The 16,259-nt window shown below is 40.0% G+C and overlaps 1 protein-coding gene across 1 annotated transcript in view; it reads right to left on the bottom strand.

Moving 5' to 3' along the window:
* SPATA18 (spermatogenesis associated 18) overlaps positions 1–6,957 on the bottom strand; it is a 38,468-nt gene extending 31,511 nt beyond the window's left edge. The window contains exon 1 of the mRNA XM_036892540.2: positions 6,596–6,957. Within this exon, the coding sequence (XP_036748435.2) occupies positions 6,596–6,682 (87 nt within the window). The 5' untranslated portion in view covers positions 6,683–6,957. The remainder of the gene's footprint in view (positions 1–6,595) is intronic.
* Positions 6,958–16,259: the final 9,302 nt, after the last annotated feature.

Raw genomic sequence — 16,259 nt, 5'->3', positions numbered from 1 at the left:
GATGACATCTGCATTAACAAGTTTGTCCAAGATGAAAATAAGAAAAGTCAAATGAAAAAGTTGATAGCCCCTCTATTAAAAATGATAATCTGCCTTAATCACTTGTCAATAGCCATGAATTCATCATAGTAACTGTGCCAGAAACAGTAGCACCAATTAAATATTCCATGTGGTTTCCAGTTCTCAGGCTCCTTTACAATTAGACTGCAGCCACATAACTAATTCTGGCCAAGGGACGATGACTGAAAGTGATGTGTGTAATCAAAAGCAGTGCAAGCTCTTTGCTCTCGTCCCCTGCAGACCTTCGAGGACCTGTGATGAGATGGCTGCTTCACCAGACAGGGGGCCTGAAACCACACCAGTGATGGAGGAGAGCTGCCATCAGACTTTGCATGAATGAGAAATAAATCTCTTTTATGTTGAGACACTGAAATTTAGTGTTTTATTCATAACTGCAGCATAGTCTGGCTAGTAAAGAGAGAAAGGAAGGAAAAATGTTTTCTATACATTTACTACTGAGATTGAATCCTCAAGAATGTAGAACTATGTTGACTAAGGGGGAGGGCTAAAGGCAGCCAGGGAGTCTGTTTGAAGACACCATAGCAACTACAGCAACCTTTTGTACTAAGAATCAGGCACACTGTGGCATAGAGGCAGCCTCTATTCAACCACAAGATTATTATAAAACAAACAAAGACACCTCTTTAAGATCTCCCTTTTATATGCTGTTTTCACTTGTTAAAGTAAATTTTCATAACAAAAGAGGAGAATAATGCAAGAGAATATTATTATGACCCCTTTCCCGCCTGCAACCCCCACTCACATCTCAGATAATCAAAGTTTCCAGACTGTAATGTTCTGGTGTCTATTATTTTAAGATATGTAATCCTCTCCTATCTTAGGGAAGGGGGTTATTAAGGGTATAATAAGTTCTTACCATGCCCTACTGTGATTTCATAGAGTGCATTCTAAAAAGTAATAAATCTCAGAGCATCTGACCAAAGGTAACTCCCTAGTCCTCAGGACTCTGAGAGGAAACAAAAGCATGTCAGAGGTAGGAGAGTTCCAGAGGTGACCTTCTCCAGGTACTGCTAACACTGGAAGGAGGTTAATTTCTATTTTCCTGTTAACATCTTTATGGAGCAATCAGGTAATCAGAATCTAGTTCTGCATAGGTGGTTATCTGGCCCTGTTACAGAGTTGAACAATAAAACATACAGATATTTCATGATAAATTGTGGGCATTTGGGGAGCAAACTTTTACATGAACCATTCTCAGAGTCTTTGACTTTGTTTACTTAATACACCAATGTAGTTTACAAGAGGCTAATTCAAATAATCTCTTGCCTAAAGTATTGCCCAGCCCTGTCTGTTCTCCCTAGAGTTTCCAATTTCCTCGTCATGCAACTACTAGAACAATCTCCCCAAAACATAATCCAAACATGTGTCTCCCTACATAGTGCTTTTAATTTCTCCCCATTTCTCCCCATTGGACTCAGGATAAAGTCCAAACTTCATAACATACTACCCAAGGCCCTCCACTTTTTGGCCCAACCACCATACCTCTGAAGCCTCATCTCACATTCACTCTCTGCCTTGAACTAACATTCACAGGCCCAAATATGCCACCTTTCTCACACCTCCCTGCTTTTTGCACAAGCTGTTTCCTCTATCCTTTATCCTCTTCTCCAATTGGAAATTCATCATTAAGATCCAGCTGACATTTCTATTCCCAGCACCTAACATAGACACACCATAAGCTCTGAAAAAATATTTGTTGAATGAATAAATTAATGAATAAATGTACACTGCAAAAAGTGTAAATACAGAGTGTCTAACCCAAACCTTCACATATAGCACAAGATAAGTAATCACTTGCTGAATGAATTGTTAAGCTCTTATTAACAGGCTCAGTTCTTGAACAAGAAGAGATTTTCTATGACTCTTTCACCATCCTTCTCAATAACAACAAAGGAGGAAACCAATTCTGAAAGTTTTGTGTCCACACCAAGGTGTCCCTGAACAACCAGAGGAATTCAAGTTTTAAAGGCCAAGTAATGCAGTATTTCAGCACCTCCTTAATACCTAAAAAATAATAAGCAGCAATGTTTGCTGTTGTTCTTATGATTTGCTTCAGAGGGAGTTTGAAAAATACTCCTTCTTGGAATTCTTTAAAATAAATTTTAAATAAGCTTTTAAAAAATCAAATAAGGTGAAATAAGGCAGGCAGGAAAAGACAAGTACCAAATGATTTCCCTCATTTGTGGAGTATAATAACAAAGCAAAACTGAAGGAACAAAACAGCAGCAGACTCACAGACTCTAAGAAGGGACTAGCAGTTATCAAAGGGGAGGAGTGGGGAAGGGTGGGTGGGGTGGGAGGGAGAAGGGGAATAAGAGGCATTATGATTAGCATACATAAAGTAGGGGGGTCACAGGGAAGGCATTATAGCACGGAGAAGACAAATAGTGACTGTATAGCATCTTAACTACACTCATGGACAATGACTGCAATGTGGTGTGTGTTGGGGGGACTTAATAACATGGGGGAATGTTGTAACCACAATGTTGTTCATGTGAAATCTTCATAAGATTGTATATCAATGATACCTTAATAAGAATAAATAAATAAAAATTCAAAAAAAAATCAAATAAATAGTAGTTTTGCCTAGGGCCCAGAAAATTGCTAGGTATAGTAAGATTAAAAACAAGCCAACAAATTTTTAAAAAAAGACTTTCAGGCAGAAAATTACATTTTTAAAGAATTTACTGTTTCTGACAACATATATAGGACATAACGAAACAGGCTATTCATGAGACAGTAGTGAGGACCAAATTAAGGCAGAGGAGATGGGAATGGATAAGAAGGAAACTATATGAAGAAAAAGTAAATACAATGTGTTAGTCCAAATAATGGCTGGTTTGCAGAAACATCAAAATTTCTCATTGTGTTTTAGAATTAATCTGTTTAAGTCATTCATCTCTTTCACTTGAAAATAACTCTTTCCCAGGAAATAACTTAAATCATTTTCTTAATTCTAGAAGAGTATATATGGTTTCTTATTTTGCTTGAGTTAATCAGAACTAAATCAATGTGGTCACAGCAAAATCAACCTGCCACAGCAAACATAATTTAAAGCCTTTAAATGAAATAATACAGTTCTCTATAAACAACACTTTAACAAATGAAGTTTGCTGCTATGAATATTCTTCATCTTAAGGTGTCAATGCAGAAGTCCTTGGAACTGGTAAAACAACCTTGCAGTGTTTCAGGAAAGCTCTTAGCAAGTGACCAGGACCCAAACTGTAGATGACAAGATACTGAACAAGTCTGGGTGTAACCTAACTTCTGGAAGGTGATATGTAGATATTTTCTCATCCTTTCTCTTAAGCTACAAAACACAAATGAACAAACAAACAAAACTGTTTAAAAAAATCACTTGCATCCTCTCACTTGTGCCCCTAATTGGAAATCATGGTTTCTGGTTTCAATTCAATTTTAATAAAGGCTGAATTAGAGGATCATTTTTAATTCTACACTGGATATGATGTTTTAAGAAAATAAATGAGCCCAAGAAACTGAGTGTCTGGGAGAATGGTGGTGGCATACAATCAGTCATTATTTATTAAGCAACTAGTAAGAGACAAACATTAGTATAAGTGCTGGGTGACGAGCAGTAAAGGGGAGAAATCTCTGCCCTCTGGAGCTTACATTTTAGAGGGAGGAGGTGCAAGAAAAGACTGAATAAACAAAGTGAAAGAGTGAACAAGTAAAAATTAGAAGGTGTAGCAGCTATTGTGGAAAAAATAGAGCAGAGAAAGGACACAGTGAGTGTCAGGTGAGGGTACGAGCCTGCAGTTGTAAGTAGGATGGTTGACTGAGAAGGTGACGCTTAAGCAAAGATTTGAAGGAGGCAAGAAAGTAAAGATGTTGGTATCTTGCTGAAATATCAGCAGGTGAAAAGCCTTCCAGGCAGAGCGGCATAGCGAGTTCAAAATGCGCTGAAGCAGGAGCATGACTGGCATGTTCTAGAACTGTTCTGTTCCCCACAGTAGCCACTAGCCATATGTGACTATTTGAATTTAAATAAATTTAAATGAAATTTAAATTTCAGTTCCTCAATTGGTACTTGCCACATTTCAAGTGCCAAACAGCCACCATATTAGTGCAGATCTAGAACATGTTCATCATCATAGAAAGTTCTATTGGACACCTTTGCCCTAGAAAAAGCAAGTAGGCCAGTATTGCTGAAAATAATTCGGTAAGGGTCAAAGTAACGGATGAGGTCAGAAAGTTTAAAGGAGCACAATTGTGTAGGAGCTTGATGGCCACTGTAGGAACTTTTGCTTTTATTCTGAGTCAGGAAGTTTGGAGAGTTTTACCAAAGGAGTAACTTGAACTGACCAGACATTTAGAATAATCACTTTGAGTTATTTTTGTAATAATCCAAATGAAAGATGATCAAAGATGGATAAGGTGGTAACAGCAGAAGTGGGGAAGAGTATCTAGGTTCTATGTGAATTTTTAGGTTGTTACCAAACAGATTATGCTGGTGAAAAAGATGTGGAGTGTGTCATGATAAAACAAGTTAGGAGAGAGACCAGTGTTTGTGGTATAGGAGAGGCTACGGTAGGTTTTAGACTGACCTGATTTTGAGATGGCAACAGGAAGCTGAAAATGCCTAAAGGGCAATCGGAGAAGTAGAGTTCAGGTGAGAACAGGCCCTGAATATAGATACGAGACTCACTGGCATACATGTAAGAGATGAAGCAGAAGAGAGGTCATAATCTTCAGAAGACTCCTAAAGACTGGTCCTTAACAGCTACAAGAGGGAAGTGGGTAAGGCAAGGTGACAAATGACAAGTTATCACAACCTTAGAAGAATGGTAGTGTCAACAGTCACCTGTGTCAGAGGTGCTCAGGAGTACATTTGGAAATGCCCTGGTCTCTGAGAGTGCAGTCCCTACCAAAGGGTGGGGGTGGGGAGGCAGGGACAGAGGTTGGAATGCGGGAGAGAATCTAGATTGAAATGGTTTCCATGAGAACAGAGGACTGGGATGGACCAATGTTACTCAGAAGGGGAAGTGTTAACAAACTTTGGCGTTTAAACAATCGTTTAATTTGGTCCAGCCGAATGGTAGTGTCATTTGTGTTAAACGTTGTCTTCAGACAAATTGAATATGCATTTTAACATTCAGAGTTTATTTTAGGCCACATGACAATAACAAAAAACTTCCTAAGAAATAGTTTTAGGAAGGATGAATACATGGATGAAGACCAGACCCGACGGTTGTTATTTTCAACCTTGTGGGATGAGGTAACAAGTAGGTACTTTTAAAAGTGGGAGCTGGGGGAACCCAAGGCTTCTGTGATAAAGAGCTAAATTTTAATTATTCTACAACCTCGATGGAGAAGGAATAGTCCCAGTGCTGGTTCTTTCAAAGTGGGCAAAGGCAGTTAAACACTGGCCAGAGGGACAGACAGAAAGCTATAGGTGTCCTTTGAGCTCCCTTCTACCCCAGAAGTCCTGGTTAAAGGGTGAAGGAGAAGCCCAGGGACTCAGGACAGCAGCCAGTTGGATTTTTCCTGGTAGGATTTCAGAAACAAGCTGATCTAGACTCAAAAAATTGAGATCCAAGAAAGAACTTTACATATCATCTGGTCGAATCTCTCTCATTTACCAGATGAGGTACTGAGAGAGGTTAAATAAATCGCCCCAAGTCATGCAGCTAGTTCTAGGTGGAGCCAGACCTAGAACCTAGGGGGCTGATTCCAGGTCCCTAAGTTCCCGGCAATTTCTGCGTCACCATTCCACTTGCGTTAAGAGAGTGGGCCTCTCCTACTGAATGCGGACGAACATGTTGTCAAGCAAATTCAACACTCGAGTTCTAGCGAGGGTGATAACAGAGTGAGGGTGGGGATGAATGCTGTTTTGAAGAGGGCTCTTGGGTTTGGTGAAAGAATGCTGGCTTCTTACAGATGCCCTGGCGACAGGCCTTCTGAAACCTGCCCCGGTGCTGAAATTGTGCCTTACTTGCCATGCTGAGCAGCACCCAGAGAAACCCGCTACGTTGACAAGTGTCCATTTCACTGACCTCTGGGTAGTAACTCCCGCGTGTATTTTTATAAAAATCCATTCCGGTACAGCCCCTGGGTATCTTCGGAGTGGGAGGACAGGAGACAGGAAGAGGGGTGTAGTAGAAAGTAATTCGAGTTGGGAGTAGGGAGGTGGACTGCAGGCGGAGCGGAGGGGGGATGAGATAGGAGGGAGAGTGGCAGGCTTGACCAGACCCGAGGCCCTTGGCCCGGGCCGCGGGCGTCCTTGGACCCCGCGGGGTGGAGCGCACTCTGGCTGGACTCCGCGCCCTGCGCTCCCGGCCGCGCCACACCAGCGCCACCTCGTGCCTCGGGGAGAAAAGGCACCGGCCCTTCCTTCCTCGGCGATCCCTGTCTGAGGCTGGGTGCCGGTTCGGAATCACAGCCGCCGGGGCTTTGCAAAGAGGCCACCCCGACGCCAGCCCTACGAAACCCAGCCCAGGGCTGTGCAAGCTACTAGAGGGAGGGTGAGCCCCAGGGGTCTCCCACCCTGACTCACGTTGTACTCCCTCAGCCAGCACTCCAGTTTATCTTGCATGGCTCGTAACGATTCGTTACAGACCAGTTTCTTCAGGTTGTCAGCCATCCCTCGCTTTTCAGCTCGGCCCCGCTCTCGGAGATGGAGACGTGGAGGGGACGAGGTGTGGTCTCCGCAGGACGGTGGGGTGATAAGGCAGGAAGGGTGTTATCTTCCTGAGGAGCTCAGAGCGCGGCTGGTGTTTCCATCGTCCCCCTCGGGTCGCACCGGGCAGGATTCGGGAAGCCAGGGGGGAGGTGCCCTGAGCCACAGCCGCCGCGCCTCATCCGCTGCCCAGCGCGGTCTCCCGGCTTCCCGGCTGCTTCCGGGCGCAGCAGCCGCAAATACCCCTGCGATTATTAAACAAACCTTGACGTGGGCGGGCGGCTGCTAGGGACGCGCAGGTCCACGTGGTGGCAACGCCCGGTCGCCGCCCAGCCCCCGTTGCACCCCCCATACATCTGCCCCCCCCAGCCGCCCTCTGCACCTCCGGGGGTCCCGGGTCCTTCCCGGGTGCGCCGGGTGGCTGCTCCTGATCCTGCTGGTGCTCCTTTTCCTCCTCCTGCAGCTGCTGGTGCTCCTGGCCGAAGGCGAGGCCGCCGGATGCCGCTGGGATTCTCGTCGGGCCGGAGGTTGGGGGGACCCTAGACAGCAGGTGATCTCTGCGCGAGTCCCTGATGAACCGAGACTGGAGCGCTCTGTGCCCAGAGGCAGCCAGAGGCCTCTGGTCTAGAAAAGCTAAGATTGTTTCTCCGTGGAGGCTTTTCGTTAGGATCTTAGGTGGCACCTGTTTGGCTCCTTCCTTTATTCTTTCATTTCTCAGGTCTTTAATTCTTCATTTGTAGCGTGTAGTGTTTGGTGCGTACCCAGGTAAAAAGATTTTAGCTCCAGAATGTTCACAAATTAAAGTTAATCCCTCAGATTTAGACAAGATATGGTGTATTTTTAGAATCATTGAGCGCTGTAAAGTTTCGTTTAGTTTTGAATTGTCAAATTGAGACTTAGTTCAGACTCTGTTTGGCACTATTTTAAAAGGATGGATTAAGCCACAGTGATAGCTTGAACCATTTAAGAAATGAAACCATTTCAACTATCATTAAGCACTTTAGAAGCCCTTATTTTATACGCCATCAAGTGACGTGCTGACTGCAAATCATCCTTGTCTATTCGTTGAAACAGTGGGGATGGAGCAGGGCCTCAGCTACTTTAATTTAGTTCTATTTTCTAGGTACTTGAATATATATGAACATTGCATATGTCCAAGTATGGTAAAATTCAGAATTTTCACCACCTCTTTTTTTTTTAATTTCTCCTAATTACAGTGGCTTTACTGTCTTCTAATACCAATGAGGCTTATTTGTGCAGCTTGTATTCCTACTGTTTTCTGTGGACCATAAAATCAGGACTATGTAAATTCTCATCACAAGAAAAAAATTGTAACTGTGTGGTGATAGATGTTAACTAGATGTATGTGTTGATCATTTCACAGTATATACAAATCTAAAATCACAACGTTGTACATCTGAAATTAATATGTTTTGTATCAATTATGCCTCAATAAAAAGAAAAGAAAAATAATGACTAGAAGGGTACATAACATATTACTTTATCATAGTAGAATAATAATTACTAAAGTAAAAACAAGCCTTCCCTTCAGAAAAATCCTACTAAATGTTCATTACTTTCTTCCTTTAAAAAAATAGCAAATATATATATAGAGAGAGATAGGAAGGGAATGGATAAAAATATCACAACTTTCTTAATTTGGAGCCAATAATTGCACATTTCAATAGGCAATTGGAATCTTTGAATAATCCTATTTACTTATTCTTAAAAACAAGTTGGAATATTTATTTATGTTATATTAGGGATTAAATCTTCTTCCTACCTATGGGTACTTTAACCTCTAGTCCTTGGTTGTATCATCTGTAAACAAAAGACATTAATTCTTATTTCACAGGATTATTATGAGACTAGATACAATAATCATGTAAATTACTTAGCACAGTGCTTCGCATATACTGTAGTAAGTGCCTCATAGTCCTATGGTCATTTTACTATGAATGTTGATGACAGCATTATATTTAATAGAGAAAACTAGATTGGAAATGATCCAAGTCTCCAACAATACAGTAATGGTTGAGCAAATCATCCAATGAAACGTACAATAGAAACCTTGTTATTAAAGAATATCTAGATCTAAGAACTCTCACTATGTAATGTTAAATGAAAAAAGCAGGACATCAAGTTAAATGTATTGTGTTAGATCGTGCAATATTAAACAAGGTTTGATTATGGATGATTTCAATTTGCTTCTTTATGCTTTTGTGATTTTCCAAATTTTTACCATAAAGACAAATTGCTTTTATGAAAACTTATTACAAAGCAATGTTTTGCCCACAAACTTTACCACACTCAGAAATATGTTAGCCAAAATATCAATATTTAAGCTAACTTGAAACAGAATATATTTTGACCAAATGTCCATATTATTAATTTAATAAAATCACAGATTCTTAGTGTATACTGCATCTTTAAAATCACCTTAGACTATTAGACTATGCTGCATCATGTTATTTATTCTCTACCTAAACTCTAGCCCTACCACTAGATTCAAGACCCTCAAGGCCTGCAGTCATTTCATATACCTTTTGATTTCCCTAGAACTCTGGAGTATGTGTTGTGAATAGCAGAAACTGTGTGTTTATTAATAATAAAGAAATATAACCTTCAATGACTCAAAATAAAGGAAATATTTTATGTATTTATTAATTATTTACTCCCCCACCAATACTTCCATAAAAGGAGAAGTGGCTTAGAGTAGAAGACTTATAGAAAATATCACTGTTAGATTAGAAATATTTTTGAATGGAGTAAGAAAATATGCCCCAAATTTAAGCCTCTGTACTAAGATGGAGACTCATTTAACATGTAATCTGGACTTTGTGGAAGTCAAGGCAGAAAAGAAAATTAGTTTTGTGATTACTTATTATTTGATTTTTAAAAGTACACAGAACAGTTCTTTGAAAGGAAAGTCATTTTTCTGATACCAATTCTAAAATATGTTTATCGTTTTCCAAAGAGTATAAAACAACACAGATAAAAGTGTCTTTAATAACTCCCCCTTCTTTATGTAGACTGTAGAAACAAAATGTAGAAGCAATCTTGATATGACTGTTTCTTGCAGTCACCTTTAATCAATGCCAAGGGGTTAACACTAGAATACATCAGAAAGAGAAAGCCAAGCCATTGACACCCAATTTCTTGGCTCTCTGGTGGTTACTTGATAGGATCTTAAAACTCTGATGCCTGTAATAATAAGTGGACATCATCATAAGTGCCCTTAATGATGATCCCCTTTGCAGAACCTTTGTTGGGTGCTGGATAGCAATCAGTCTGAAAGCTAGAAACTGCAGTGTAAATGCTGATTAAGGAAGAATCCACATGATTCAAGTTACAAACATGCAGTCCACAAGGTTGGGGTTCTATTTTAAAAGCCTATTATTTTTTGTGTGTGTAATGAAAGAAAATATCAGATACGTAAAGGTTCTATTTGGAGAATATTTTGATGGTCTAATTTTGTCACAATATGATCATTTTATGATATTATCAATTAAGCAATTATTTGAAGAGAAAAGATAAAAGACCTTTCTTTTGTGGTACACTAGCAGGTTTCTTGAAGAAGTTGAAAGAATATTAAACTTGGAATGTGGACAATCTTCCTTTATCTCACACTGCTGATTAGTGGTTTCTCATGACTTCACGTAAGTCTTTAATCACTCCTAGCATCATTTTTTTCCATCTATATAATGAAAAACATGGACTAGATGAGCTCTAAGATCTGTTGCAGTTCTGACATTCTTCAATGCTATTCTTTGATTTGTTTAGTTTCTTAACACACTGGTTATGGTTCAGATTGAGTGGATCATGCCCTTTTTTTCAATTTTTGGTTCACAGTTTAGTTTGGGTCAAGCTGATTCTGAGAGTATTAGCCAGTCACCAAAAACCGAGTATCTTTTTCAAGGACAATTTATTTTGCAGACTTGTTAGAATAACATAACTAGCCTCCAGGAATTAAACAAGGGCTTCTGTACAGTTGCCCTTTAAAAAGTTTAAACCCAGCTCAAACTGACAAAAATCTTTCTAGCTCTCCCAAAACCCCAGAGCTCATCACTCCCTTCTTTATCTTTCTCTCTTTAGCTTTTGGACATGTTGATACTGTTGCAATCATCACACTGTATTATACTTAATGGTCTGCCTCCTGTTTGTGTGAGCATCTTAAAAAAAATAAAAGGACAGAGGCTTGTTTAGCTTTATATCCTCAACACAGCAACTGGTACATTCTAGGCCTTCTATAGGCTTTTATTAAACTGAATTGTTAAGAAAAAGAGAAAGGAGTAAAAGAAAGAAAAAAGGAAAGAGATGATTGGCTGCTTTATATCTGATGTCATAATGAGGTAAAAGAAAACAAATTTAATAGCCAGTTGGGTGTTCTTATGTCATAAAAGTTCTACCACCTAGCCAGGAGCCATTTGTTCTAGAGAAGTGTAATGTGTTGAACATCTGAATAGAAAAGCCTTTCTTAATTTTGTCCACTCTGAATTCTACATACATCAGTCAACTGGAGAGATTTTTTAATTTGGGATTTTAAGAAGCCAACAAATGATAAACTGAATCCATGCAGTGTAGAGAGAGGTGTGTATGTAGTTTCATGCTACACAAACAAATATATGTGACAAGCTACAAGGAAATACACTGGGATCCTCCTCACAATTTCCAGTTCCTCCTCACTTAGGACAGTTGCAAACCCTTTGCCAGTGTGGTTAAAAGAATAATCTGTTCTGCTCTGGCCTGGGTGCTTTTCAGGCGCCCCTATCCCCTTCCGTGAATGCCATGCTGTTCTTATCCTACAGTTGGCCATGTTAGGATCTTGCATCTTTGGGTCAGGACTTACATTACTACTGAAGAAAATCTTTTAACCTTTGCTGACCCACTTGCATTAAGAGTCCTTTAGACCCAGTTTTTACTGGTGATATTGCTAAGGCTCTTCATTTCCACTTACAGGTAGCAAAACACTTATTTGTCCATTACCTCTAGCCTAATGATGCGTGTTTGCACTTTATCGCTTCATTTGGTCCTTTTTGTTCTCTGCCACAGTGAAGGAAAGGAAAAGAATAAAATAAAAAACTTGTTAGATAGAGAACTATATGGTTGGGATCTGAGCTGGAGGCAGATTCCCCCACTGGTCAGAAGCAGGTGATATCAATAAGCATTCCCTGCTCACAGTATCAGTTGAGAATTTTTCTGCAAAATTATTTCATGCCAGCTATTGGTTAAACTACAAAACAACCAGAAAATCTTAATACACCACAATTGTATCACCTTAGCACTAAATAAAAAATATTTATGACAACAATAGATTAGAAAGGGAATAAAAGTAGATTGAGTGTGACTTTTGAGGGCTGCAAGATACCCCTCCTATCTCAACTTCCACCATTATTGTGATGGAAGATTAAGGAATCCTTACTCTCCATCTTTTCAGCTATGCTTGCTAAATGCAATGGCAAATACCTGGCTCTGTGAAAATGGCCACCAGAGGGGTGAGAGCAAGACATATTAGTGCTGCACAGTGGGTATAATCTACATTGTAAGATACCCTTAAGCTTGAGGGCAGTTCCTAGGATGAAGGGTGCTGAAATACATATTTTCAGCATATCTGATGGACATTTACTGACATTCTAGTGTGATAGAAACATCTGCCTTAACCATAAGGCAAAATGAGACTCAGTCCCTGCTCCCTAGCATCTCACAATCTGTTCAGGAGAAAGATATGCAACCATAATTCAATGGGACAAGTTACAACAGCAGATATAAAATTCTATGGAAACACTGACCATTCCCTTACCTCCTTCTTCATCCCTCTGAAGAAAGAATCAGGGTAAATTATGGAGGAAAGTGACTTTAGAGCCAGACCTGGAAAGATGGAGAGGAGTTTACCAGAAGGGAAGGGCAATAGAACAGATGGACAGTAGCAAAGAGGCATGAAATTGCATGGAGAGTCAGGGAATGGTGAATGTGAGTCCAGTATGCCTATGATGTATTCAGCAAATCAGAGACAAGACTGGAAAGAGAGTCCTGGGTTCAGTTAGGATGCATCTTGTATATCAGACTAAAGAAATGGATCATTATTTTGTAGGCAATGAGAAGAAGCAAAGGGCTGTAAAAAGCAAAAATGGTATGTTTGGGTCTCTTTTTTATATCACGTCAGAACTCTTAGAGGCCAAGTTTGGAATGAGTAGGACTAGACCCAGGAAGAGCACTTAGCAGATACAGAGATGAGAGTTAATGAGGTTTTTCCGTGGGGTAATGCATGGTGAACATTAGAATGTACACATGTCAGAGACACTTAGGTGCTAGTAATATTTTTTACCTAATAGAAAAAATTAATCCAATATTCACTCATCAAAATTACTAAATACATATTGTTTACTTGGTTCCTAATATGTTCAGGATTTGGAGCAACATAGAAGTAGTAACACACTGCCCCTGCTTTGTAATGACCTTAGTCTACTCAGCAAACTATATATGCATGAAAGGTGAAACAACACAGGTTAATGTGTTATTAAGGATCAAATGGATGTCATAGCAAATTGGTGCAACAACAGTTAAAAAGAGAGACCAATAATGATTGGCTGTAATTGTCAGGAGAAGGTGGGACTGAGCTTGGTTCTTAAAGGTGGGTGGAACTGGGGAGATACTAATTCATAGACAAGTCAAAGTAAAGATGGGCAAGTAAATAAATTTCAGTGTGGAGGAATTATTTTGACAGTAGAGGCATGCTTGAGGCTCACAGAGACGAGTGCAGAAGTCTAAAATTTATGATGAGAAGAGAGATTAAGAAGGATTTCCCAGAAGAGATATCCCTTGAGCTGAGTTTTGGTGGACAGGTAGGGGACTAGCTAGCTAAAAAAGAAACTATCCCCATGCAACAGCACAAAGACGTTAAGAAGGTGATGCATTTAGGAAAGCAGCTGGGCAGTGCAAATATTGCACATGGCTGGAGTGAAGGATGAGTTTGTGGAAGTGGCAGGAAATGAGGCTAAAAAGAGATAGATGGGAACCAAAAAGTAAAGGACCTTATGTGCTAATATAAGGAGTTTAATTTTCATCATGAAAGTTATTGGAGGCTTTTAAACTTCAGGGTGAAGATGACATAATCAAATTAATATTTTAGAAGAGCACACTAAAAATAGTATAAAATGATCAGATTTCTGACTGGATGGTGGTGTCACTCACCAAGGGAATACGTGAAGAGCAGATTGGTGGGAAAGATTTTGAGCTCAGTGTGTTGAGCTTGAAGTACATATTAGTTTCCTAAGGGCTGCCATAACAAATTACTATAAATTTAGTGGCTTCAAACAACAGAAATTTGTTCTATCACAGCTCAGGAGGTTAGAAGTCAAAATAAGCAGTATTAGTTCCTTTTGAAAGCTCCAAGGCCAAATCTGTTCCATGTCTCTCTCCTAGTTTCTGGTCACAAGTCTTGGCATTCCTTGACTTGTAAATTACTCCAATCTCCACCTCTGTTTTCACATTATCTTCTCTGTATCTCTCTCCTCCTCTTCTTCTTTTAAGGATACCACTCATTAGATTTAGGGTCCACCCTGAATCCTGGGTGATCTCATCTTGAGATATTTAACTAGTATCTGCAAAGAGCTTTTTGATGATATTTCCAAATATCATCACATTCACAGGTACCAAGGATTAGAACTTGGATGTATCTTTTGGGAAGCAACATTATTCAACCTACTATAAGTGAATGAAGGGATAACTGTTTTCATAACCTAACTAGTACTCTAGCCTTGGTTGGCATTTCTAAACGCTAATAATATAAAACAGGCAAAGGAAATGTAGAATTAAAGACTTTGTTATATGGTAGAAAGAACAAAGACTTTAGGCAGATGGACCTAGGTTCAGTCCTGGCTATTAACTGAAAACTTGGTTAGCCTTTTCACCTCTATGATTCTTGATTTTTTCACTTGTAAAATGGGGATAATAGGACCTATCTCATTACACTGTTGGGAGAATTAAAGAGCATTACCAGGTACATAGCAGACTCAAAATATTATTTCAGAAAAAAAGTTTGAAGATAATGTATTTGGGGATGACCCACATTAAAGATGTGGTCATGTGAATTTCTTTAAAGACTATAGCAATTGACATCAAGGATCACAGTGAGATGTCCTGTCATAGAGATGGAGATCAACAAGCAGGAATCCAAGAGGTGATGTTTCAGATAGCCAAAGGGACACTGGCATCAGGAAAATCAGTTATCAGGCATCTTACCACCTAAGTTGGTGAGGCAGGACCTTTAGCCTTAGAAACTGGGATATCAGGCAGATGTCTATAAGATATTTATTAAATTCATTACTATGCTAGGTATTCAGGTAAAAGCACAGGTTAAGACATGGACCTTCCAGACAGGGCACACCATCTTCTAGATGATGTCAGGCAGGCAAACAAGATAAAACACAGTGTAAAAGAAAGCTCTACAAAAGACTAGGAGTAGAGTTAAGGGACAGACCTGCTAAATAGCCTGTGGGAACCTGGGAAGGCTTTAGAGAGAATGTGACATTTGAATGGATTCTTGGAGGATGAATAAGAATGTGACTGTGAGAGAAAAAGAGGACTTTCCAAGCAGAAGAATAAGAGGTAAAGTATTGAAAGCAAGGACTATGGTACCAGAACTGGACACAGAGACTGAGGATCAGTCGAAAGCCTAGTTATCTGAGTTGATAAACAAGACCAGAACTAGACTATTAACAAAGACTTAATGCTGACTCTCAAAGCACTGGGCTGTAAATTAGTATTCCTGACTAAGTTTGCTCTAGAATATGGGCAGGTGTGAGCCTAGAGATGTGAGTCAAATGGTTCTAGCATTTGGGAACAGTCTACAGAGATACATAACCAACCGGATAGTGCCATTAGCCAAAATCAGGGGAAAGAAGGGAAAAAGCTCATGAGGAGTTTATTATGTGACAGATTAACCAGTGTAAACTTCATGCCAAATCCTCTGATGTTAAGTAGGCAGAGCAGTGAAATAATGGTTCCAGTCATCAAAAAGCAAAAGTGACCTAGTTCCTAGTTCCTAGAGAAATAAAGTTTAACCAGCTGGTCGCAGGTGGCTTACTAGAAGTGGTTTCAGCTTCTAGAAAGGAAACAGTTCCTGTACTTTGGTTGCTACTGCCTTGCTCACTGCATTTTTTTTTAAAAGAGGATTTGGGGATTATACTGACCACAGGGAACAAGTGTACTCATGTTACTTGTACACTTGGGTGGCTTCCTGGTGTGTAGTAAATATCTGTTAAATTAGGTTCTCCAGGGCGTACATCGACACTACCTCGAATACTAATTGGAAAATCCACACCAACACCACAGAAAAAGCATCCTAAGCCCTACAAATAAGCATCCCTTTAGTGATTTGATGTCCTCAAGGACTCTTCGTTTCTAAGATTTTAACTGGCTAATTGGCAACTTGTTAACTTCTGACCACATTGCCACCTCCACCGCCCTCGTCCACGCGTCCTCTTGAAAACGGCCCTCCCCCACGGCCCCCCACCTCCCAACCCCGGGAAGCGAGTAGCAC

The sequence above is a fragment of the Manis pentadactyla genome, chromosome 5 (assembly GCF_030020395.1).
Source record: "Manis pentadactyla isolate mManPen7 chromosome 5, mManPen7.hap1, whole genome shotgun sequence".
Classification (NCBI taxonomy): domain Eukaryota; kingdom Metazoa; phylum Chordata; class Mammalia; order Pholidota; family Manidae; genus Manis; species Manis pentadactyla.
The sequence above is the reverse complement of the archived record's forward strand: the minus strand, read 5'-3'. Positions and strand labels throughout refer to the sequence as shown.